The 25700-nt window shown below is 44.7% G+C and overlaps 1 protein-coding gene across 4 annotated transcripts in view; it reads left to right on the plus strand.

Moving 5' to 3' along the window:
- The window catches only part of PHRF1 (PHD and ring finger domains 1), a 1670136-nt gene that overhangs the window by 1517664 nt on the left and 126772 nt on the right, over window positions 1-25700 (plus strand). For all 4 annotated transcript variants that reach the window (XM_044059137.1, XM_044059136.1, XM_044059138.1 and 1 more), the window contains one exon: window positions 6987-7115. In XM_044059137.1, the coding sequence (XP_043915072.1) occupies window positions 6987-7115 (129 nt within the window). The remainder of the gene's footprint in view (window positions 1-6986; window positions 7116-25700) is intronic.

Below are 25700 nucleotides of genomic sequence, written 5' to 3' on the forward strand. Positions count from 1 at the left end.
ATCAGTGTCGTCTTGGTGACATTTTGTAAAAGCAGGCTCCACTTCGTGAAGGTATTCACTAAGATTTGACGATGAATTCAGTTCCAGCAATACAAATCTCCTTTGCATACTGATTTTATCATCTCTCCATCTGGATGCCAGGGAATGCATGAGCTGGCTAATGTAGGAGGAGATGAGTGAGAATCCAGTGTTGGCTGTACGCCGTCTGATGCACAAAGTAAAAAGTTGCCTTGTAGCAAAAAAGAAACAACCACCAGTATATCCAACAAATTTAATGAAACTCTGATGTCTCGGCCAAAGCCTTCAAGGAGTATAACACAAAGTAAAAAACTTGCCCTATATGTACACACAAAAATACATCAGTTAAACAATTATACATTTAAAGAAGTACTCTCCAATTACATTCTTCATTTAGTGCCCTTGGAGACAACGTGTCAAATTTTAAAATACAAGTAGATTCTTTTAAAAGCAACAGTTTCTTGATGAAAGAAACATCAAATCTAGATATTTGTATTTTTTCCAAAACAGTGCCTTGTAGCCCTTTACTTTCTCCAGCATGAAACAAACTAAAATGTTCAGCTATAGCGCTCTCTGCTTTTTTATTAGTAATATCCCTCACATGCTCTATAGCCGCGGTGGTGCAGCGGTAGCGTTGTTGCCCCACAGCAAGAGGTTCTCCCGTTCGATTCTCGGCTGGAGCACGTTCTGTGTGTAGTCTGCATGTCCTCCCTGCGGTCGAGTCGCTTACGAAAGACATGCATAGAATGGGCGTGTCTTCGTTGAAGGCTGGGCCTCGAGCTGGCACCTTGGCACCTGTAAAAAATCTACTGCCAATCATTAGCGGACCGTAGTTACGCTGTGGCGACCCCTAACCGGGAAAAGCCGAAAGAACAACAACATTCCTCACATGCTCTAAAATACTAGTTTTAAAACACCTTTTTGTTTCTGCAATATAAAATTTGTTGCAAGGACATTTCAAAGCATATATAACGCCTTCAGTATTGCAAGTAAAATCGCCACAAGTTCTAAAAGAAACATTATTTATTCTAGGAAAAGTTTTTATTACGTACTTGCAAGCCTTGCACTTGCCACAAGCAAATGTAGCACACATTGTCAAACTATGTGGTATATTGGGAGATGGAATACTGAATTTACCTCTTGCCAAAAAATTCTGTATACGTTTTCCTTTTCTGTAGGAAAATGCTAGTTCTTTTTTCAACCACTCTGAAGTATCCCTTAAAGATGTCATATATTTCCAGAAATATCTAACTTGATCTATTATTATGGGACTAAGGCAACTGTATGTTGTAACAAAACATATATTTTCATTTGTCTTTCTTATGCACGGCCCCAGTGTATTGTCCATCCTGGTTATTTTTCTGGTGTCCATTAACTCTGTGTATGAATTTCTGCCAACTGTCATGTATTGACCTTCCCTGGGAGGGGTGCCAGTGGAAGTGCTGTAGGAGTACAACCTGGAGAATGGTCAGGTAATGTTTTTCTGAGTCGGAGGGATTTGGAGTGGGGGGGGGCGGCAAAAGACTTTATGCACTGAGTGTCTTCAGCACTTTCAGGCAGCTGTACATAGCTAGGCATTCTACTGTGATTGCCCTTAACAGGAGAAGGGGTATTAGGAGCATGAGAAAGTCTTCTGACCTCCTAGGATGATGTTTGTTGTCTTCTAAGGCAAGAGCAAGAGAAACAAAATGGATAGTCAGCAGCATGGCTGGTTTGTTACTTGGGGTAAAAAATGCATTAAGACAAAAGATGCTCAGAAAAGGATGAGGTGTAAGGTTAATGTTCGTTACATTCCTTAGCAGGTAGCACTTTCCTTGATATTAACACAGTGGTGCTGTTGCTTAGAAGACCGGGAATAAAACACATTATTTTCAGCAGTGGGTACAAATCTTGATAAAAGCTAGGGAGGGAGAACATATTCTGCATCAGTAGGTGGACCATTTTCCTAATGTTAGTCTCATCTTCTGACTGGAATATTTTCATAACTTTCAGTGTAATCAGATGTTTTAAATTGAACCTGCTGGACTTGTATGCCGAAAGGCAAAGCAGGGTCCAGCCAGCAGTTGGCAAGTTTACTATCAGAGAAAGAATTCAAGGCTGTGAACAGGTTTGGCAAAATTTATTTCCTATCAGTCTGGATTTTAGGGCTTTCTAACCTTGAAAAGCAAGAAACTGGAAAAGATCAGTACCCCCATTGTCTTTTGGGTTGGTGTGCAGTGCTATAATTTCACATGTAGGTGCCCAGGACAAGACTTAATCTGTCTGTACATGACAATCTAATTCAGGCTGCTGTTCTCCCCTGATGCACTACACCAGGCAATTTAAAATACTTCCTTTATATTGAGGCTGCTGTGATTAACGAGCACACCCATGGGAAAATATTCAAACTTGAAGCAAGGCATAGTCCATGATGGAGGAAAAGTGCAACCATTTTAGTAGATGGAAAGATGCGATACTGGGAGCTCACTGCAGTTGTTAGATCTTCTGCCATCCCCAGTTCTGCTTCTCTTCATTTTTCACAGCAGTGGTATGCACACTTGGTGCATAACACATCATAAAGTGAACCAGGAGAGCATTCTTAGTTTTTGGGCCCGACAGTACTTTTCAGCCACTTCTGTAGATGAGATAATCACAGGTAGACAGTGAAATTGCATGAGATAGCTATCTGTGCTGGTACAGACCTGAAATGATTCACTTCTTTATGGTGTCTTTTTAAAGCTGTTCTGTAATTCATAATTGTTTGTTCCACCCAGTGCAGAAGAGAAAAACCCAGCCCATTGGGATTAGTGACATTCCTTAGTGGGTTTTGCCATCCAGTGCCATGAACAAATCTCGCCACCTTGTGATAGTCCCCAAGGGCTCTTTTCTTTTTCTAGGCTCTTGTCTTATTTACATATTTGTGAACAAGACCTCTGCTGAAGCATGGCCATCTGATTCCCAACTTTTAAACCTCAAAAAATCCAGGGTCCTACTATTCACCCCAAGTAGCTCTCTACCCAGAAATTCCTCTTCATGTTAGCCTCCACAGATGACATAAATATTGATTTAGTAACCCATACCATACTAAGCAACTAGGTATAATAGCTGATGATAGCTTGAAATGTGGCTATCATGTAAAAGATGCAATAAAAAAGCTCATAAAATTGTCACCCTCTTCAAGATAAAATATTAACTAACAGACAAGGCAAGATAAGGCAAGATAAGGCAAGAAAAGACATTGCTTCCAGTTGTCTCCTTCCAACAGACTTCTATGCAGCCCCTATTCTCATTAATCTTCAAGCAACCCAGGCCAGTTTTATTGAGTACTACTGAAAGAAGGTGACCAGGTTTGCTGCTGATGTGACATTAACAGCTGTCACCATTGTGTAGCACTAAAACAGCAACACTAGGTAGAACTGCCTCACTCCCTAACTCTATCTCGGCTACTTACCACACATCCTTATTCACAAATCTAAAAAACATCTTAGCCAAGTCCTTCAATACTACGCACCAAACAGGCCTCTTCAATCAGTAGGGAAAAAAGCTGCTCAAAATAAATAAATAAATCTTAACTTCACTGGTGACTTTATCCTTCCTACATATACAATTTTGATCTCCATCCCCCTTACACTTATGCTTCATGTGAAAGCTTTCAAGTCTCAACACCTAATGAATACACAACTGTGTTCCTGCTCAGTTTTTGACTAGACAAAAATTCCAGTCCATTCGCACAGGGCATTCAAAGCCATGCTATCGCTTGTCTAAAGACACTATACTGACATTTCCACAGTTTTTGTTTCTGTGATCCTTTCTCCCCAAACCACTTACTTTCCTCCTCCCCTTTCCTTACCACTTCCAACTATTTTTCTCCATCCCCCTTTGTTTTTATATTCTCAAATGCCTCTTTAGCACCTCCCGACTCTCACTACCTTGCTTTATTTTTCCTTTTCTTCCATCACATCCCTTCTGTCTGTCTCATACTGTATCTCTCTAACTCACCACATACCATACACCATTACCTTACAGCCACTCTTCACAACAGTAATCCTGTATCTTATTCCACCTTACCCAGCCTTCCTTTCACTCAGCTTATCTACCGATTGTCTTTTTCAGCCTTTACCACATCCCATGCATGATCCACCACGTTGCGTTGACACCTCTACCTTTTTCAGTGGCATTTCCTATCAAACTTCATTTTTCACTTTGTTCCTTCTGCACTTTGCCATACAACAGTTACTTCCACCAACACGTTACTTAAATTTTTTCTTCGTCCTCATTTATTACAAGCATGCACTAGCAAATGACTGTATCCTTCTACTTTCTGTGTTTTGAACCATTGTTGTGTTTGATTTTTAATTATGGCTTGCATGTTTATTTCTAGATATGTATTGTTGTCTTGTAAAACTGTTTTACTTTGTGTTCTGTTTGCATTCATTCTACTAAATTGGTTAGTCATTGTAATTTTGCTTATCTGCTTTTTTTGTCCCCTTTGTACATGCATTATGTTGGTAGTTTTTCTGTCCGGGCCACCACTGAAAAGGGGCAAGTTATGTCTAGACAGACAGTCCATGTAAACAAAAGCTTAATAAATGATTAACTACTGTTTATAACGTCATAGTTTTTGATGCTGAAGCCATACGGGATGGGAGCTCTTAGGTTTGATAGACAGAATGCCATTTGCGGTAGTTTTTGTACTCGAGATGTATATTATGTAAATCCATAGCACAGAAACTGGCCGCAAATGAGAACCGTGTGAGCTATGTAGCCTGAGCATTGTCTTGCATGGTGGATTAACCATTTTTTGACATCAGTTTTGTTAAGCACATACTGCATCCAACAAAAGATTTTTTATGCATTCTTTCACAAAGTTAAGTAGATCTAGCCTTCCTAGAATTTTATTTAGCTTGAAATTTGTGTAGTTGAATTTACTGATCCAGTGACTACTTGGCCGTCATCATATGGAAGACCACCTCCAAAGCATTTTTGTACTTTTGAAAGAAGCAAGTGTTAAACCCCCGCCAAAAAAAAATTGGCTGCACTCCGGTTGCTAATGTAATTACGTTTAGGCAGTTTCTACAACTTTTAATGTTTGTTTTTTCACATATATCTTTTAAGTGTTGCGGTGAGATGCTTCATTTTAATTTTTTGTCATGCTTTATCACAAAGTACTTTACAAAAGAAATGAAATTCAAACAACCAGATACTAGACAAGCGAGAGTAAAATTAGTGTGTGTACTAATGATAGGGATTTTGCCCAATTTTATGGCGCAGAGATGCAAAGTTCTGATTCCAACCCTGCCTTTTCAGGTTTGACTAGCAGCCCAGGTGCTGGAGGACCTTTCTGGGGGGGGGGGGGGGGGGGTTGGGTGACTAGGTAGAATCTGATCATCTCTCTGATAGGGGAGGGATGTGGTAGCGCATAACGTGCGTTGTGACTACATGGTAGATCCTTATGGAAGTAATCAGTAAGTAGGTTCATTATATGTCCACTTTTCATATGTTGCAGGTGTTAGTGTGAAACTAATACAATTTAAGGACTCAACCCTCCCCCCCCCCCCCTCAGATTCCCTGAGCAGTGTGATGCTGCTGCTCTTGTCATTTAATCCCCAGCCTTGGCAGTAAGACAACATGTGGTTACGAGTGAATGGACTGATTGGATGGGCAGGAAAGAGGCTTAGATAACCCTTGAGGAGCAAAAAATAAATCATTTTATGCATTCATCAGGCCTCCCAAGTACCCACAAGATGCAGTTGCCATGGCCTTGACACTTAGTAATTTGTTCTCAGCATATTAGCCAATGCACACTCTGTCTTGGCAATGAATGACTGAATTCAATAGGTTGTTGTGCATCTACTTATTTGTTCCCACCTACATATTCTACTAATACTTCACTGAGTTGCTCACCTCCTGTAGAACTTGACTGGTTTGATATGCTGACTGTAGTGTCAACCCTCAAATCCAGTAAATTGTATCACAGGTGGTAGAATCCCTGTAGCATCTTTTGTACAGTAGCAGACATTTTGACTGCCAAACTTTGCATACTCAAATGTAAATGTTGCAGGTAAACTCCATTACTGTTTGTGGATAGCTGCCTGAAATAAGAATAGGTTGAAAATTGCAGAAAGATACCCCTTAACAGGATGCGTTAATTGGAAAATGTTTATGTTTTGGTCTACTAAAAGAGCAAACCTTGTTTTATATAGTTTCTGGAATGCTGCAATGCTTCCCATTTGTACTTTGTCCATGTTTAGTAACTGTCTGTTCAGATTTTTTAATAGGAAAAAAGATCTTTTTTTGTTGTTTTTTCTCAAAGAAATTGATTCAGAAAAGTCCTGGTGGTATTATAGTAGTAAATTATTCTTCTGCACTGTGCACCATTTTCAAGAACAACTTGGAGATTTAATTTCTTGTCTGAGAGCCCATTTTCTGAAGTGACTTTGGAGTTTTTTCAGTAAAAGGCTATACAGTAATGGAACTTCCTTGCAGCATGGCAAGGTGTGTTGTGGGGTAGTTAGGTTGATTTTTGCGGAGGTGAATCAGCAAGCAGTTATAAATCAAATTAGTTTTAGTCAGCAGATTAAAGTGCAGTGTAAGCAGGCTAAAGCAACTTGTAGACTCTTTAAAAAAAGCTTAACATGGGATTGAAACGAGTAAAGGATTTTTTGGGAACAGATCTTTGTTCAGTAATTGTTGGATACAAGGCTGTTAATTTTTTTTTTTTTATCTTGCATAATTTTTTCAGCCTTTTTGCCAGTTTGATAAAATACCAATAGGTATATCCATTGAGTCTTCACAAACCTTCCCCTTGATTACATGCCTGTAAGCGAAGATGGAACTTCATTATTGTTAATGGCATGTTCCATTTCAAATGAACAAAATTTGTACAGCAACACTTTTCTGTTGAACTGCTGCCAACCCCCCAGTGCAATCACATTTTACACCATAGTCTTGTATTTGTTCACAATCTTATTTGTATTTTTTTCTTACAGTATATGAAAAAGCTTCAGATACAAGAGAGAGCTGTTGAAGAAGTAAAACTTGCTATAAAACCCTTTTACCAGAACCGAGAGATCACCAAAGACGAATATAAAGACATTCTCCGAAAAGCTGTACAAAAGGTATAGTCTAAGCTTTAATTCTTAAATTGTTTGGAAGCTGTCCTTGTCTTAATATTCCTGTTTTACTCTTCATTGTTTCACTGTGATGCTTGTTAAAAAAACAAAAAAAAACAAAAAAAAAAAAAGGGGGGGGGTACTTTTCAGATGTTCTTTCATTCTAAGGAGCAGAATGCATTGGTATCTGGCAAGTTTTTTCCAGTGGTGCTATATGTGTTGGAGAAGTGAGTACAGCATGTAATACGAGGCTTGGAACAAAAACATTTAATGTTATCAACCCTGCTGGGTAGGTTTTTGTGATTCATTTCATCACAAGTCACAGTTTGGCATGTTTTCTCAAAAGTTCTTCCACTTGGAGACAAGCATGCCGAATGCTAAGAACACACTATGATGTGACAGTTACTTCAGCATGCCTTGTTTCTGAGCCTGACATTTCTTCTCTACCACTCAGTTTGTATCTTATTCTAGATGCATGCAGGTAAAAAGTTTATATGTTCAGTGCTTAAAATCAAAATTTCATTGTTTCTGTGCTACTTACAAATAATAAACTGAGTCACTCACTGGAGTCATCATTTCATGGGGCAAGGACCACAATGTGGAGCACTACTCCAAGTGCTGTCAGTTCATCCCAGCCACATGCAGGCATCAGAAGGAAAAAACACTGGCCTACGTCACTACCAGGATGATAGCAACAGTTTCTCACATGGGGAAAAACAGTATTATTCCACATGCAGTCCAAGGTTTCAACCCATTGTGCTCTCAGAAACACAGAGAATCAGAAGGTAGGCCCCATGCAGCCCTCCTAGAGATAAATCCCTCTAATAAAATAACCTTCTGGTCTTTGTAGGTGTTGAAATAAGCCTAAACTGGAGGGCTCAAACTCTGTTCAATTATCAACACAGACTAAGCTCTGTTATGTCCACTCCTTTGGTGAATTTTGAGGGGCCCAGAGAGGCATCAACCCCCACATCAAACCCTGGGGAAAGTGCATCTTGATTAGGGGTTAGTTACCACCCAGTCCTGTTTAATGACCCAGAACTCATAACCAGCTACTTGATCCCAGGTAGAGGTATTTAGAGTTACAAGGCCACTAGGTGGAGGGATAATTGAGACCAACGAACACGCTAATCTCCTCCCAATTTCAGCATAGTGGGTTATAGTAGGTTGAAGGGGGAGGGGGCCATTTCATTTCGTCATGCAGGGCCTTATGATTTAAGGAATGAATGTAATCAGAAGCTCGACTGAAGGTTGAGCCGCAGGTAAAGGAACTCTCCCTGAAAGAATATGGGTTGATGTCAGTCTCAGGCCAGGTGCGGGATTCTCGTGATCTCAAGCCATCATTGGCAGGCACACTTCCAAATAAATGCCTTATCGTTGTTGCCCAGCATCTGGTAGACCTGTTACTACATGGGACTTGGATACAGAGACTTGGTCCAGGTGTTTGTGGTGGTGAGATGCCTTCTCAGTCTAGGTTCTGTGGAGAGTTTGCGGTACCAAATATGCATTGACTGCTCCACGCCCTACAACTCTACCCCACCCAATGATTCCCTGTTTTGCACAAACCTTAAGCTTATGCCCTCTTCTATTGATAGATCTCTAGTTCCATCCCTTCATCCTAGAAATACATCACTGTCCGTCTATGGAAAGAGGAGCAGCCGGAGATCTGCTTTATGCAGCCTGACATCATGGATGCCTTTTTTGCTGGCTGCAGTACACCCAGACTGCTTCTCTTAGCCTCCAGAATGATAGGCATACTTTACATGCCCCAGGCTGATTTAAATGAGTCGCTGACCAGGCTACTCTATCTTGTGCATAGTTTTTCTAGTCCTTCAAGGGGCGTGGAGACCACAGCTCTTTTGCCACCAGCCAAGAAGCTTAACATCACGGAGAGGTTTTGTAAGAGAATTTGATCCTCTGCCATACTGGGATTTAATATCCTTATCTCTACTTTTCTGTTTAAAGTCCATTAATGTTTAGTGGACTAGGTGCTGGAGAAACTTTTCACCCTACCCGAGTGGCGGTTGAAGGAGAGAAATTAGTAAAATGGCATATGTTGCTTGAAGAGTACTTTGTAGTTCCCTCCAGCTTAGTGTGTCTGTTGATAATTGAAGCTTGATGTTCATCGTGTTACACTGCTGCAGTCATTACACTTGGGTTATCCTGCCGTCAGGTGGTCCTGCAGGCGGCCGGAGTTCCAAAGTCTTGGTCCGACATCTGTTGCTGTCGCCTCCTCCCTGACGTCAGTGCGACAGGGTATATAAGAGCCGACGCCATTTTCTTCAGTCTTTCTTGCCTCGCAGTGCCCAAAGCAGAAGCAGTTCGCAAGTGCCGGTCGGCCGACTCCTGAGATTTTTATTCCAAATCCAGAACCGAAGTCTTCTAAAAAAGCTAAGTACCCCGTTGGGGAAACTTTTTCTTGCCTCAGACCGATGTCAGTAAAAGTTAATAACTGTATTTCTTGTGGGAAGGAAATACCTCATAAGGATTTCCACTCCTGTTGTATTCCATGCCTAGGCCCTGACCACGACGTCACTGGTTATCGGTTTTGTGCTAGGTTTAACAAGCGCACTATTAAATGTCAGTTTAATTTTGCCCGACATTATTTTGGTAGAAAATTCAATTACACCTTGCAGTCGGAAATTCCGATGACAGCAATGCATAAAAAGCGCAAGGACAGGCATCCGAGGCCCAAAACTGACGACGAGGCATCTTCTAGGCCGGTCGCCAGTTCTCCTGTTTACAGCGAGGCACCTATGCAGCCCCTGACGACCGCTACCACAGACCGCATCCGACTCCCACTTGGAGCTGGCTGGGCCTTCGGACGCACTAGTTCTTCAGCTTACCTATCCTAAACCTACAGAGGGAATCGAAGTAGCTGAGCAGTCCACAGTTACAGAGGGTGTTTTCAGACCTACCCAGTTAACTATTAAACCCTCTGTTAAGTCTAAGCCCACCTTAAAAGCAAAAAACAGACACAACTCTCTCCAGGACAGGCTTCCATGCCTAAGAAACAAATGAAATGCTAAAAATGGCCGAGGACCTAATCACCCTGATCAGGGGGTCCCATCCCCCCTCCTGATAAAAGGCCTAGACAGGATGCAGACTATGAATCTTCTGACCAGGTGTCTATTTTCTCTGACTCTTCCTCGGACCTAGGATATTCTTTACCCCCTTATGAAGATTCTGATGCTGAGGAATCAATTCCGTCAGCCTCTCCGCCTGAGGATTGCTTCTTTGGGGAGACCTTACATACCATGAGGGAGCATTTCCATTGGGAAGGCCAGGATTACTTAGAATCCAAGAAAAGGCTCAGAGACTTCCTTTTATTGCCTCAACACAGACCCCTTGCTATCCCGCCAGTTCTAGACATTGTGGATGATGTGTACACTAAATCCAGTTTGAACCCTGACTCCTTACTCCCAGCCCCAGTTAAACCTGATAGATATTACAGAGTCCCTGACTCACAAGTTTCTGTACAAAAGCCCTGCTGCTGACCCTGAAACTATTTTTCAGGGACCCAAAGGGATTAAGGCCTCATCAGCAAAAAACCCAGTTCCCTCTGACAGATATTCCAGAGCTTTAGACAGATGGGGAAAAGAAGGTATATACGTCTGCAACTTTAGCAATGAGAGCCTTGAATTGCCAGTTTCACATGCTAAAATATCAGCAATTTTTGATGTCTCAGTTGAAACAAAAGATGCTTCCAGATTCAGATCCTCCTAACTTAAAAGAAATGCAGGATGTAATGGGATCCTATCTCGCCTACATTCATAACTGATCGGCTCCGACTCGGCCCCTATATACTAGAACAAAGTCTCTAATTGGCTGGGCTACCCCTTATCCCAGAATGCACCACGCCTGCTTCCCCAGATCTCGTTTGCCACTTTTCAAGCTAGACGTGGTCTCGACTTGGCTGGAGCTAAGTGTTTTTTTGATTACTTTTTGGTCTTTTGACCTAGGGTTTTCTTCACAAATTTAACAAACAGCTGTTTTAACAGCTTTACGTGTGTGTGCGAACCTGTTTTTTGGTTGTTGGTATTTTTCTACTTACCGGGCAAGGCCCGTTTAAGTTAGAGGGGCCCTTGCCCTTATTTGTGTGTGGGTGTGTTGATTTTGTCTCTACTGTACGTCCTGATTTATCGGGCTAAGCCCGTTTAAGTTAGAGGCTTCTGCCCGTTTTGTGTTCTGTATCTTGGGCCAGTCCCGTTTTGAGTCAAAGGGATCGTGCCCTACTTTAAGGTTTGCTTTTCGTTGTGGGAAATAGTTGTGTGATAGGATGTCGAAAGAGCAGAAGTCTGGTGTTAAAAAGTGCACCAAGTGCAACTACAAAATGTCTCTTACTGATAGCCATGCTGTTTGCGTATATTGTTTAGGACCGAAACATTTGCAGGAAACATGTAGTGTTTGTCATGCTTTTTCCTCTAGAGTCCTTCAAGAACGAAAAAATAAATTGATCCTTAAGGGCCTTATTAAGCCCTCCTTTGAGGAAGCTTTGGCTTCTCCTTCCTCTCCAACTTCTAAAAAGAAAAGGTCGTCTGCTCCGACCAGTCAGTCAGAACCGACTTCCAAGAAGCATAGGTCGACCTCTTCTTCCTCGGCTCCAATGGCTTTGGAGCCTCGGGTGGAAGGGGCTGCCTCGATACCTCTTTCCTCGGCTCCATTGGTGTCGGAGCCGCAGGTTGGGGGATCGAGAGGTGAATCATCTGCTTCGGCTCCTTTGGTCTCGGAGCCGTTGGAGGTGTGCAGCTCAGACTCTCCCCCCCCCCCAGCCCTGAAGTCCCCTTAGGCGCCGATGCTTATTCATACAGTTCCGGATCCGGTGCCGATGGTGTTGGAGCCGGTCCCCTGGTCTATCGGAGCTGAGAGAGAAGTCGTCTCGGCCCCCATCTATTTCCTCTAAATCCTCCAGGTTGTCAAACTCAGATTTGGACAGAGTTATCCAGAGGCTTTTCCAGTCCCCGTTTTTTGCAAAAATGGTCTCGGCTCCAGCCCACTCGGCTCCGGAGCCAGTCCCCACTTCGACGCATCCGATTCCTCCTCCAACCTCCTCGGAGCCGTTGGAGTCGGTGATGGTAGAGCGGAGCAGAGTTGTCCAGTTGGAACCGAGACTCTCTCGGAGCTTCTCTGTTCCGACCATCATTCCTACCCTGTCCTCTGCATCAGGGTTCGGTAGCGGGACTTCCTCGGTCGGGGCCGAGGGGAACACTTTGGAACTGGTAGCTTCGGTGCCTAGTCTCCCCCTCGGAGCATCGGCTGCAGGGATTCCTGGTACCGTCATGGTCTCTCAGCCTGTGTCCTCTGTAGAGTCTGGAGGTCCTGCTTTTCAGGCCATGAGGAGTGCGCTGGCCATGTCCTTGCCGGCTCAGCAAGTCTCTACCTCACTGTCCCTGGACTTGGGAACTGGTGTGCTTCATTCCCACAACAGTGGGGCCCCAGGGCCCGAGGATACCCCCTTGGGGGGGTTCCCTTCTCCCGGGAGGTCCTTCTGAATCCGCTTCAGATGAACCTCCAAGAAAAAAATTGTGCAAGAGGAAGCACATGGACTCCCAGGATGAGTCTATCACATGAGATACTGACCTCGATGATGCGTTGGGGTCCCCAAAATCGTCCTCGGATGACGTCTCATTCTCAGATATCCTCGAGATCCTGAGACAGAGAGGCGATTGGCAGTCCAAAACCCCTTCCGAAGAGGAGTCAGTCTTCCTCAAGGCCTTTGGGGCCCAGCCCTCCGCCTCCTGGGTGTCTCCACCCTTCGATGAATTACTAGATTTAGTTTCTTGAAGGGTGTGGGAACACCCTGACACTGTGGAACCGGTGCCTGCCAGGCCTAACAAGTTCCTCTCAGCCCCTCCTCAAAAGGAATTTTTGACTAAAGGAGTTGCAGTAGATGCGATGGTGGTGGCATCTGCCACTCAGCAGGACATGGCAGAGGCTTCAACGTCTATTCACCCTCCTAATAAGGATTCCAGGAGCATGGATAGGTACGGGAAGCATACCCTTTCTTCAGCAGCCTTTACCCTGCGGTCGCTGAATTATCTGTGTCATTTTACCAGGCTCCAAAGGGACCTCCTCAAAGAGTTAGGTGAGTCTCTTACGGGTAATCTTCCTGAGGCGTTAGCCCAAACTGTTGGTGCCCAGATGACTACCCTATCTTCGATAGTCAACTCGTCCATGAGGCTCATATCATATGCGGCCGAAGGGGCGAGTAGAGCAGCGGGAACAGGCGTGGCTCTTAGAAGACACGCCTGGTTACGCTTGTGTCCCTTTGCGGAGGCCTTTAAGTCTTCCTTCGCCGACGCCCCCTTTGATGGGTCCTCCCAGTTTGGACCCAAGGTGAAGGACACACGGACTCGGTGCGAGCAGGAGGGCAAGACCTTGACTGCCGTGGGGGCCCATTTTTCCGCTCCCTCTAGACCTTATCCCAAGGCCCAGAGAGGAGGGAAAATGTGGTTCAGGAAATCTCAAAGGTCTTTCTCTACTCCACCGAGTGATCCCCCCTCTAGAGGCGGGGGGGGGGATTCAGGAAGACACCGCCCCAGAGGTGGCAGAGGCCCCCATAACTCGAGACCGCAATTCGTTTCGTGGTCCATCCTACGCTCACCGTCCCTGAGACGTGGCCCGACTGCGCATCTCCGGAGCCAGTCGGGGGTCGATTTGCAGAGCACCCGCAGGCTTGGGAATCTGTCACCAAGGATCAGTGGGTGCTCCGTACCATAACCGGAGGCTATCTCATCCCTTTCATCAAGAACCCCGCTCTTCCTATCAGGAAAATCCCGGATGTGCCACCCAGTCAGCAGGATCAAGCAGCAGTTGAGGTTTCAAAGCTGCTAAGAGAAGGAGTCATCCAGCCTGTCCCCGCCGACCACATCGTATCAGGAACTTACTCAAGACTATTTTTGGTGCCAAAAAAGACAGGGGACTTAAGGCCCATTTTGGACCTCAGATCATTGAATCGCTTTGTAAAAAAATCCAAATTCCGAATGGTCACCCTTCGGTCTATTCTCCCGTTATTGGAGAAGGATGTCTGGATGTGCTCCTTAGATCTCAAGGACGCTTACTATCACATTCTGATAAGTCAAGAGTCCAGGAGTCATTTACGCTTCCGCCTGGGAGCCAGTCATTTCCAGTTCCGAGCACTGCCCTTTGGTCTCACCACAGCCCCCAGGGTGTTCACCAAGTGTCTGGCAGTAGTGACAGCTCACTTGAGAAGTCTAGGATTCCAAGTGTTTCCCTATCTAGACGACTGGCTCCTTACTGCCACCTCCAAGCATCTATTAGTTTGGGCGCTTATGAGCACAGTCAGTTTGGGTCATTCACTAGGAATCACGTTCAGTTGGGGAAAATCTGTGCTGCAGCCGTCTCAGCGTATTACCTTTATAGGCGCAGAGTTAGACACAAGAAGAATGCGGGCATTCTTGCCGGTAGAAAGGATTCGGGTCCTGCAGCCTCAGGTCCAAACCTTGTTACCCAGATCACGAGTTCAGGCCAGACTGATTCTGCAGTTATTGGGCACGATGGCCTCGACTATTCTTCTAGTCCCCTTAGCCAGGCTGCACATGCCAGTGCTGCAATGGCTACTGTCGGTTCAATGGTCCTTTCAGGAACTTCCCTTGAACCATTTGGTCCAGATTACGGAAATTTGCCGTTGGGACCTACCTTGGTGGCTCCTTCGGTCCAACCTGGACCAGGGGCGACCCTTTGTTCTTCAGCCTCCCGTCGCCACGGTGACCACGGACGCCTCCCAGGTAGGGTGGGGGGGGTCATTATCTGGACAGGTCTGTCCAAGGCACGTGGCAGGTTCACGAAATGCACTTACATATCAATATCCTGGAAATGAGAGCGGTGCTACTGGCGTTGCAAGCACTTCATCATGCTCTTCCCCGGGGTACTATTGTGATTCTATCCGACAACATGTCTGTAGTCTGGTACATAAACAAGCAAGGCCGAACCAGGTCCTACCCTCTTTGCCGAGAGACCATGAGAGTGTGGCATTGGGCGATTGCTACCCAGCGTTTCCTAGTGGCAACGCACATTCCGGGGAAACCCAATGTGATTGCAGACAGGCTGAGCAGGACTTTCCTGTTGCCCCACGAGTGGTCCCTCAACGACAGAGTGGCTGCAAACATCTTCGCCAAGTGGGGCCTCCCTTGTTGCGACTTGTTCGCCAGCCCTCACAATGCGAAATGCAGGGAGTTCTTCACTCTGACTCCCTCTCAGGGGCAGATTCCCAGGGACGCCCTAGCTCACAGTTGGCCCCCCGGTCTACTTTACACCTTCCCTCCGGTTCCCCTTCTCCCAAAGGTGATACAGAAGGCGATTTATCTAGGAAGCGACATGATTTTGATCGCTCCACACTGGCCTCGTCAGGTTTGGTTCCCCTTCCTTCTGAGGTATGCGGTGGAAGGCCCATGGTTTCTGGACCTGGTGCCCGACCTGTTAACTCATCAGTTGGGACAGTCTCACCCATCCCTCAGGTCCTTGAGGTTGGCCGCTTGGTTACTCCACTTCCAACCTTAGTCAGAGATAACTTTCTCCAGACGTCATCCACATTTTGTCCTCTTCTCACAAACCTTCCACTATTAAATTGTATTCCAGCAAATGGAAGAGGTTTGCTCTTTGGGCCCAGCAATGAGGTATAGATCCTTACGCCCCAGTACCTCAGGTTTTAGAATTCCTGGCTTCTTTGTTTTATTTGGGCTCTTCAGTTTCCACAATTAAAGTCCAACTGGTGGCTATCTCTAATTTTCATGTCTCTTTTGAGCCTTCCTTAATGGCAAACAGGCTTTGCAAATCTTTCCTTAAAGGAGCGTGGCTCCTTTGGCCCCCAATAGCCCATCCTGTGTCCCCTTGGGACCTGAATATGGTTCTAGCTTCTTTAACTGCCCGCCCCTTTGAACCAGCGGCTACTTGTGATATAAAATTTCTATCCTGGAAAACAGCCTTTTTGGTGGCAATAACCTCTGCCAAGCGGGTCTCAGAGCTTCAGGCTCTCTGTTCTAATCCTCCTTATTTGACCTTTCACAAAGACAGAGTGTCCTTCAAGTTAAATCCCTCTTTCTTGCCCAAGGTAGCATCCCCCTTATGCATTCAACAATCCTTGGAGCTCCCTGTGTTTTTTCCCAAATTCTCCAATAGCGCAGAATATATTTTCCATCAGTTGGATGTTCACAGACAACTGCGTTTTTATTTAAGTAGGACCAATCAGACACGAAAGTCAGATCAGCTGTTTGTGTCCTTTGCGGAAAATAGGTTGGGTCAACCGGTGGCTAAAACCACCATAGCCAAATGGATTAAAGATTGCATCTCCTTCATTTATTCACGGTCTAGCAAAGAGCTACCCTTCCCAGTCAGGGCTCATTCTACCAGGGCAATGGCTACTTCTGTAGCATTCCACTCCAAATTATCGATAGATGATATCTGTGCGGCCACTACCTGGACTTCTCCGCACACCTTAATTTCTCATTACAAGATAGATGTGGCTTCTCGAGGTAGAGCTTCCTTTGGTTCCACAGTTCTCAGGAGTGTTTTCCAATGAGCCACCTGGGATTTAGGTGCTAGGGACGCTATCCCATCAGTTATGAATGTAGGCGAGATAGGATCCCATTACATCTTTTAGTTATGTGCTTACCATAACCCGGATGTATGGGATCCATCTCTACATTCATACCCGCCCTCCTTCCCCCTTCCCATTGGATTTAGAGGGAATATTGCTACTTACTGAGTTTTTCTCTTGAAGGACTTTAGTTTGTTACAGTTGCTGGTATGTCTCTGTGTCTGGATGTAGGTATGAAAGCGAACAAACAAGATCTGGGGAAGCAGGCATGGTGCATTCTGGGATAAGTGGTAGCCCAGCCAATTAGAGACTTTGTTCTAGTATATAGTGGCCGAGTCGGAGCCGATGGATCGGCTCCGAACCCATCAGTTATGAATGTAGGCGAGATGGATCCCATACATCCGAAGTTATGGTAAGTACATAACTAAAAGATTTATTACATGCTGCTAAACAAGTGGGAAAATGTGGGTTTGACTCCTTAGAGGCCTCCTGTAGAGCAGCAGTTACAGGCTCTGTCATTAGAAGGCATGCTTGGTTAAAAGAACATACATTACCAGGTCATGTTAAGGTAAAATTATTGGATGCACCTTTGCAGCGGGATGTGCTGTTTGGAGTTAAGGCAGAGGAGGTATTAAAGAAGATGGAGGATAAGGCAAAATCTATGCAAACGGTGAAAGATTTCTTACATGTCCAGCCTCCTCGTTTTAGCAGAAATTGGCCAACAAAGAATTGGTCCTTTCCCGTCACAGACAGACCTCAAAGGGGCAGATACAGACGTCCAAGAGGTAGAGGTCAGACACAAGGCCCTTAAGGCCTCGACAGTGGGGCACACCAGGCCAGAAAGGAGGAGACAGGCCTCAAACTTATAAAAAAACGCCTCAATGACTTTCCACTACAGCTGCCAAACAGTTCTCTCTTGGCAAGCCCCCTTAGGAGGAAAACTGGCACTTTTCTATCACAACTGGCATTGCATCACCAAAGACAAATGAGTTCTCAACATTGTATCTCAAGGTTACAGGTTCCATTTTCACATCCTGCCAAGGCTAAAAGAGAATGCTAAATCTGACACCAAATCTGTGGGCAGAGGCTCAAAGACAAATTACAGCACTCACAGACATGGGAGCTATTCAAAAGGTACCACCACAGGAACAAGGACAAGGATTTTACTCAAGACTCTTTCTGGTTCCCAGAAAGGACAATGCCTGGAGACCCATTCTGGACCTTTCTACACTAAACACTTACCTGGAAGTACCGAAATTCAAGATGTTGACACTACAGCAGCTTCTTCCCATGCTGTGCAAGAAAGCTTTGCTCGTGACATTGGACCTCAAAGAGGCATACCTGCATGTCCCTATCAGACAAAACTGCAGAAGATACCTCAGATTTCTAGCTGGTTCAATGCACTATCAATTCTCTGCACTGCCCTTTGGCTTATCTACTGCGCCCAGAGTCTTCACAAAGTGCCTGGCAACAGTAATTGCATTTTGCAGGCAAAAAGGAATTCAAATTTACCCATACCTGGACGACTGCCTGATTCAAGCAGAGAGCAAGGACATTCTACTAAAGCATCTGGCGTACGTAAAAAAGTTATTAAGTTGCCTGGGGTACACAGTAAACGAAAAGAAATCAAAACTAGTGCCCTCACAACAGATAATATTCCTGAGTGCCAGCTTGAACACAACGGCCCAGATGGCTTATCTCATGCCAGACAAGCAAGGACAACTGACTCAATATTTTCAGTTAATGGCAACAAAGACCCAGCACCCTGCAAGAAAAATTCTGCAGGCCTTGGGCTACATGGCATCTTGCATACTACTAATTCCATATGCCAGACTGCATATGAGGAAACTACAGTGGTACCTAAAGAGCATATGGTCTCAACACTGTCAAAGTTTGGAAACAGTTATACCACTAATTCCTTGCCTACAACAGGAGTTTCGATGGTGGGCACAAGCTTGTCACCTCAACAAGGGACAGCCTTTCACTCAACCCACAGCCAGGCAAACACTGACAACAGATGCTTCGGATTACGCCTGGGGAGCACACATGGCAGGAAAATGTATCCAGGGCGAGTGGCCCAAAGAGCAGAGACATCTCCACATCAATCAAAAAGAGATGCTAGCTGTACAAAATGCTATTATGGCTTTCAAGGACCTACTGCATCCAGGACAGTTGCTACTAAAGATGGACAACACCACTGTTATGTGGTACATAAGCAAGCAAGGGGGCACACACTCCTACCCCCTCTGCAGACAAGTCATGACCTTGTGGAACACAGCTCTAACTTACCAAGTTCATCTGCAAGCACAATTCCTGCCACGAGAGAAAAACACACTGGCAGACGACCTAAGCAGAAGCATTATGGACCAACTCGAATGGAAACTGAATCCACAAATATTCAGAATGATAACACAAAAATGGTGGAGCCTGGACATAGATCTGTTTGCTTCCCCGAACAACTGCCAATTACAGAAATTCTGCACAAGGAGCTACCATCCACAAGCATGGAAAGTGGATGCCCTCTCATTAAGCTGGAAAAAAACTACAAGTATACGCTTTACCTCTCCTCCCAAAGGTACTCATAAAAGCCAGGCAGGAAGAGCCAAAAATGATACTGATTGCACCAGACTGGCCACGCCAGCACTGGTACCCAATCTTAAAGAACTTAGCACAAGAACCACCCTGGATTTTGCCTCAAATCCCAAAGTTGCTGACACAGCACAACAATCAGATACTTCACAGCCAGCTAAAGACCTTAAACCTAGCTGCATGGAAAATTCCCTAGTCAAGCAAGCAATGCCTCTCTCCAAAGCTGTTATGGATGTCATTCTGGAGGCCAGAAGGCCTAGCACCAGGAAAGCATACTCTGATAAATGGAAGAGATTCTGTGCCTGGAACCAAGCGCACAGCCTTGACCCAAACATTCCTCAGATACTGCAATACTTAACTAAGATGCTGGACAAGGGCCTCTCTTTTTCATCCATCAAGATCCACGCCTCCGCTATCTCTGCTCATTACAACACGGATCCACCAATTTTTTCTAATCCTTTGTTCAAACAATACCTCATAGGGGCAAAAAACATAAGACCGCCCCGTAGAGCACCTACACCAACTTGGGACCTCAACTTTGTTTTGGAAAAATTAACTCTACCTCCTTTTCAGCCAGCTAACACAGCAGAAATAAAATACATCTCTTGGAAAACTGCTCTGCTACTGGCAATTACATCAGCATGAAGAGTTTGAATTACAGGCACTAATGGCAGTGGAACCTTTCTTCATCTTCCACCAGGACAGGGTGTCTTTAAGAACTAACCCTACGTTTATGCCAAAGGTTGTATCAAGTGTGGCTTTGAACCAAACTATACACTTGCCAACTTTTTTATCCAAAACCACAGAACAAAGGGGAGAAATTGCTACATTATTTGGACATTCACAGACAGTTACGCTTCTACTTGGACAAAACCAAAGCCTTCAGAAAATCTGAGCAATTATTGGTAGCATATGCTGCAGGAGCACAGGGAAAAGCCAATTCAAAGCAGACTATTTCAAAATGGATAGGACACTGTATACATTTTTGCTATACCCACCATGGGAAACGTGTACCTAGCAGCATTAGATCTCACTCCACCAGGGCAACAGCCACTTCAACTGCCTACCTCAGAGGAGTGCCTACCAAGGATATTTTGGAAGCAGCAACATGGAGTTCTGTGCATACCTTCACCAAGCATTACCATTTGCCTTTATACTCCAAATCCAGAGCTGGCTTTGCCACTGCTGTACTGCAGGGCCTTATAGCCACCCTTAATGCCTTATAGAACCAGCCTCCCTACCTCAGCTTTGGGATTCCACCCAAGTGTAATGACTGCAGCAGTGTAACACGATGAACATAGTACAGTTTTGTACCTACCATAAATGTAGATGTTCGAGTGTTGACACTGCTGCAGTCCAGCTTACCCTCACTCCTTCCCCTCTTACTTTCTGGTACTTACCTAGGGCATCTAACCTTTTTACCTATGGGGAGTAACCTAAACATGGTGGTTTGCTTTTCTTTTTTATTGTTTAGTAGCAATTTGAATTGCCTACCTATTTGGAGGCACCTGACATCTGTGGCAAGAAAAACTGAAGACAATGGCGTTGGCTGCATCTTATATACCCCTGTCACACTGACGTCAGGGTGGAGGCGACAGCAACCAACGCCGGACCAAGACTTTGGAAATCTGGCCGACTGTAGGACCGCCTGATGGCAGGATAACCCAAGTGTAATGACTGCAGCAGTGTCAACACTCGAACATCTACATTTATGGTAGGTACAAAACTACTTTCTACATGCTCAGGCATGTGCTCACAGGATGGCTTGGCTGTGATTGCTCTTCCTAAAGGAGGAACTCGTAAAGTTTTTTTTCCTAGATGCAGTATTTGAGAGACGAGGTTCTCTTTAGCCAAACTCAGTCATGGTTGTGAAAGAGGAGTCAAGACAGTGAAAGACTCCTGTAATCTCCTTGCAAATCCCTGTTTCTCTTTTCTTCCAGGTCAAGATAATCCAAAAAGGGAAGAAGCGTCCTCACACACCAGAGAAGGCAGTAAAAGCATCAGAGTCTTGCCTTCTCCTGTGCTGGCCAAATTGTACTGGAAGATGCCCCCTGTAACTCAGTGCTTGCAGTTTTTAACTTCCTGAACTGCTATGGAAGATTGTTTTATGAAGTATTCTCTGATTTGGAGAGCCATCGAAAGGAAGTACTGGTTTGAATGCGATCAGTCTCATCTCAGAGTGCTTACATTGTTCTCTCTCAAAAAGAGCTTCACTGGGAAACCAAAGCATCTCTACAGATTCCTTGGGGCATGTATAGACTATGCTCCTAAAAGAGGCTGTGGGGTGTGTCCTTCATTCTGTATGCATCTGGGAGTGTTACTTTTTTATCTGTTATTCTGACCGGCACAGTTTGCATCCCATCATGAACATCAGAGACTTTACACTGAGTATGGGGTACATCAGGTTCCAAGTGGTGACCATTTAGGGTTGTGCCCCTGCTGCCCCATGATGCTAGGATGATGTCACTGGATATTTTAGGCACATTATTGTGTGAAGTCCACATAAGGAAATGTCAGTGATTCATTCTGTGCTAACTTTGGTTCCAACAAAAATTTATGTTTGACTTTTCTGAAGAAACCAAAATTGTATTCTGCAAGGAAGAAAATGTGCATCTGATGTTCATCGTGTTACCCTGCTGCAGTCATCACACTTGGGTTATTCTGCCGTCAGCCGGTCCCGCAGTCATCCCGAATTCCAAAGTCTTGGTCCGGCGTCGGTTGCTGTCGCTTCTTCCCTGACGTCAGTGCGCCAGGGGTATATAAGAGGCATCCAACGCCATTTTCTTCAGTCTTTCTTGCCACACGGTGTCCGAAGCAGAAGCAGTTCGCAAGTGCCGGTCGGCCGACACCTGAGATTTTTTATTTGAATTTCTGTCTGAAGTCTTCAATAAAGCTAAGTACCCCATTAGGGAACATTTTCTTGCCTCAGTCCGATGTCAGAAAAAGTTAACAATTGCATTTCTTGTGGGAAGCAAGTACCTCATAAGGACTTCCATTCTTATTGTATTCCTTGCCTAGGCCCAGATCACGACATCACAGGTTGTCGGTTTTGTGCTAGGTTTAATAAACGAACTAGCTGTTTTGACTTTGCATGGCATTACTTTAGTAGGAAATTTAATTATATCACGCTGTCGGAGCAGCCGACGATCGCCATACATAAAAAACGCAAGGATAAGGACAGGCAGCCTAGGAACAAGCCTGACTCCGAGGCCTCAGCGGGGCCTGTCGCCGGTTCTCCGGTTTTCAGTGAGGTGCCTACGCAGCCCCTGACGACCGCAGAACTGGAACCCCAGACAGCTGTGGATTCCCAAGCAGAGCCTACTAGGCCGACACAGCCATCTTCTGACACCGGAGCAGAAGTAGACCCCGCTGCAGTGGAAACACCTTCGGTTGCAGAAGGTATCTTCAGACCGACTACACTCACCATTAAATCTTATGCTAAGCTTAAAACTCCTTTAAAATCTAAGAAAACTGTACATCAGTCTACAGTTCAAGGCCCCATGCCTAAGAAACAGATGCTTAAGATGGCTGAAGATTTTATTACCCTAATCAGGGGTTCCCATCCCCCTCCTGATAAAAAAAACAAGACAGGAGGAGGATAATGCATCCTCTGATCAACTTTCACTCTCCTCAGATTCTTCTGAGGAGCAGGATTGCACTTTTCCACCTTATGAAGAGTCTGATGCTGAAGACTCTATTCCCGCAGCATCTCCCCCTGAAGACTACTCCTTTGGGGAAACTTTACATACCATGAGGGAACATTTCCACTGGGAAGACCAGGACTACTCAGATTCTAATAACAGGTTCTGAGAGTTCCTTTTATTACCCCAGCACAGACCTCTTGCTATCCCTCCTGTTTTAGATATTGTGGATGATGTTTACTTGGAGTCTAGTTTAAATCCAGACTCTCTACGTCCTGCTCCAGCCAAACCAGACAGATACTACAGAGTACCTGACTTGCACAAATTCCTTTATAAAAGCCCTGTAGCTGACCCAGAAACAATTTCCCAGGGTCTTAAGGGAGCTAAAGCTTCTATGGCTAAAAATCTTGTGCCCTCTAAAAGGGATTCCAGAACCCTAGATAGATGGGGAAAGAAAATATGCACCTCAGCAACTCTGGCTATGAGAGCATTAAATTGTCAGTTTCACATGTTGAAATATCAGCAATTCCTAATGTCTCAGTTAAAACAAAAAATAAGCACACATTCTGAACAGTCTGAATTCAAGGAAATGCAGGATCTGTTGCATGCAGCTGAACAGGTGGGCAAACATACTTTACAATGCGGATTTGATTCATTGGAAGCTTCCTGTAGAGCAGCTGTTACTGGCTCTGTCATACGTAGACATGCTTGGTTAAAAGAACAAACCCGTCCTGATCATGTTAAAGCAAAATTATTGGATGCACCTTTACAACAGGATGTATTATTTGGTGTCAAAGCAGAAGAGGTTTTAAAGAAAATGGAGGATAAGGCAAAGTCAATGCAAACGGTCAAGGATTTTTTGCAGGTACAACCCCCTCGTTTCAGCAGAAATTGGCCAACAAAAAACTGGTCCTTTCCAGCTTCTGACAGATCACAGAGGGGCAAACACAGATGCCCAAGGGGCAGAGGTCAGTCACAAGGCCCTTACAAACCTCGCCAATGGGGTACTGCTACCCAGAAAGGAGGAGAAGAGAAGCCCCAAGCTAGCAGAAGACAAACACAATGACTCAGTCCTCAAACTACCAAGCAAATCTCTCCTGGCAACTCCCTTGGGAGGAAAATTAACATTTTTTGCAGACAACTGGCACATCATCACAAAAGACAAATGGGTTTTAAACATTGTCTCACAAGGATACAGATTCCACTTTCATACCATACCAAGGATAAAAGGAATGCCAAACCTGCCACCAGATCAATGGGCAGAGGCACAAAAACAAATTACAGCTCTCATGGACATGAGAGCCATTCAACAGGTACCTACACAGGAGCAAGGACAAAGATTTTACTCAAGACTCTTCCTAGTCCCAAGAAAGGACAAAGCATGGAGACCCATTCTGGATCTTTCAATTCTGAACACCTATCTGCAAGTACCAAAATTCAAGATGCTAACACTACAGCAGCTTCTTCCCATGCTGGGCAAGAGTGCTTGGCTAGTAACTTTGGACCTCAGAGGCATACCTGCATGTCCCTATCAGACAAAATTGCAGAAGATACCTCCGCTTCATTGCAGGTTCAATGCATTATCAATTCTCTGCACTGCCCTTTGGCATATCTACTGCGCCCAGGGTCTTCACAAAATGCCTGGCACCAGTAATTGCATACTGCAGACAAAGAGGAATTCAAATATACCCATACCTGGATGACTGCCTTATTCAAGCAGAAAGCAAGGACATTCTTTTAAAGCATCTGGCATTTGTCAAACACCTTCTAAGTTGCCTAGGGTACACAGTAAACAAAAAGAAATCAAAACTAGTTCCCTCACAAAACATAATATTCCTGGGTGCCAGCTTGAATACAAAGGCCCAGATGGCTTATCTCACGCCAGGCAAGCAATGACAGCTGATACAATATTTAAAAATAATGGCAACAAAGACCCAACTCCCTGCAAGAAAAATTTTGCAGGCCTTGGGATTCATGGCATCTTGCATACTACTAATACCATTTGCAAAACTGCATATGAGGAAATTACAATGGTACCTGAAAAGTGTATGGACTCAGCACAGCCACAGCTTGGAAACAATGATACCACTCATTCCCTGCCTTCAACAGGAGTTTCTATGGTGGGCACAGGCATGTCACCTCAACAAGGGTCAGCCTTTCACCTTACCCTCAGCCAGGCAAACTATGACAACAGATGCATCGGACTATGCCTGGGGAGCACACATGGCAGGACAGTGCATTCAGGGCAAATGGACTACAGATCAGAGGCATCTGCATATCAATCAAAAAGAAATGCTAGCAGTACAGAATGCCCTAACAGCTTTCAAGGACCTTTTACACCCAGGACAACTAATAATAAAGACAGACAATACCACAATAATGTGGTACATAAACAAGCAAGGGGGCACACATTCCTACCCTCTATGCAGGCATGCAATGACCTTGTGAACACTGCACTGTCTTACCAGGTTCAATTACAAGCACAATTCCTGCCAGGAAAGAAAAACACATTGGCAGATGACCTAAGCAGAAACATCATCGATCCACACGAATGGAAACTAGATCCACAAGTATTTGCAATGATAGCTCAAAAATGGGGACGCCCAGACATAGATCTGTTTGCAAGCCCCAACAACCACCAACTTCAAAAATTTTGCACAAGGACCTTCCATCCACTATCTTGGAAAGTGGACACCCTCTCATTCAGTTGGAAAACAACAGTGTATGCCTTCCCTCCGCTACCTCTTCTAGCAAAGGTGCTGCTGAAAGTCAGATTAGAGAGGCCACAAAATGATACTCGTTGCA

The sequence above is a fragment of the Protopterus annectens genome, chromosome 17.part0, assembly GCF_019279795.1.
Source record: "Protopterus annectens isolate FY-2018-M chromosome 17.part0, PAN1.0, whole genome shotgun sequence".
In the NCBI taxonomy this organism is placed as follows: Eukaryota; Metazoa; Chordata; order Ceratodontiformes; family Protopteridae; genus Protopterus; species Protopterus annectens.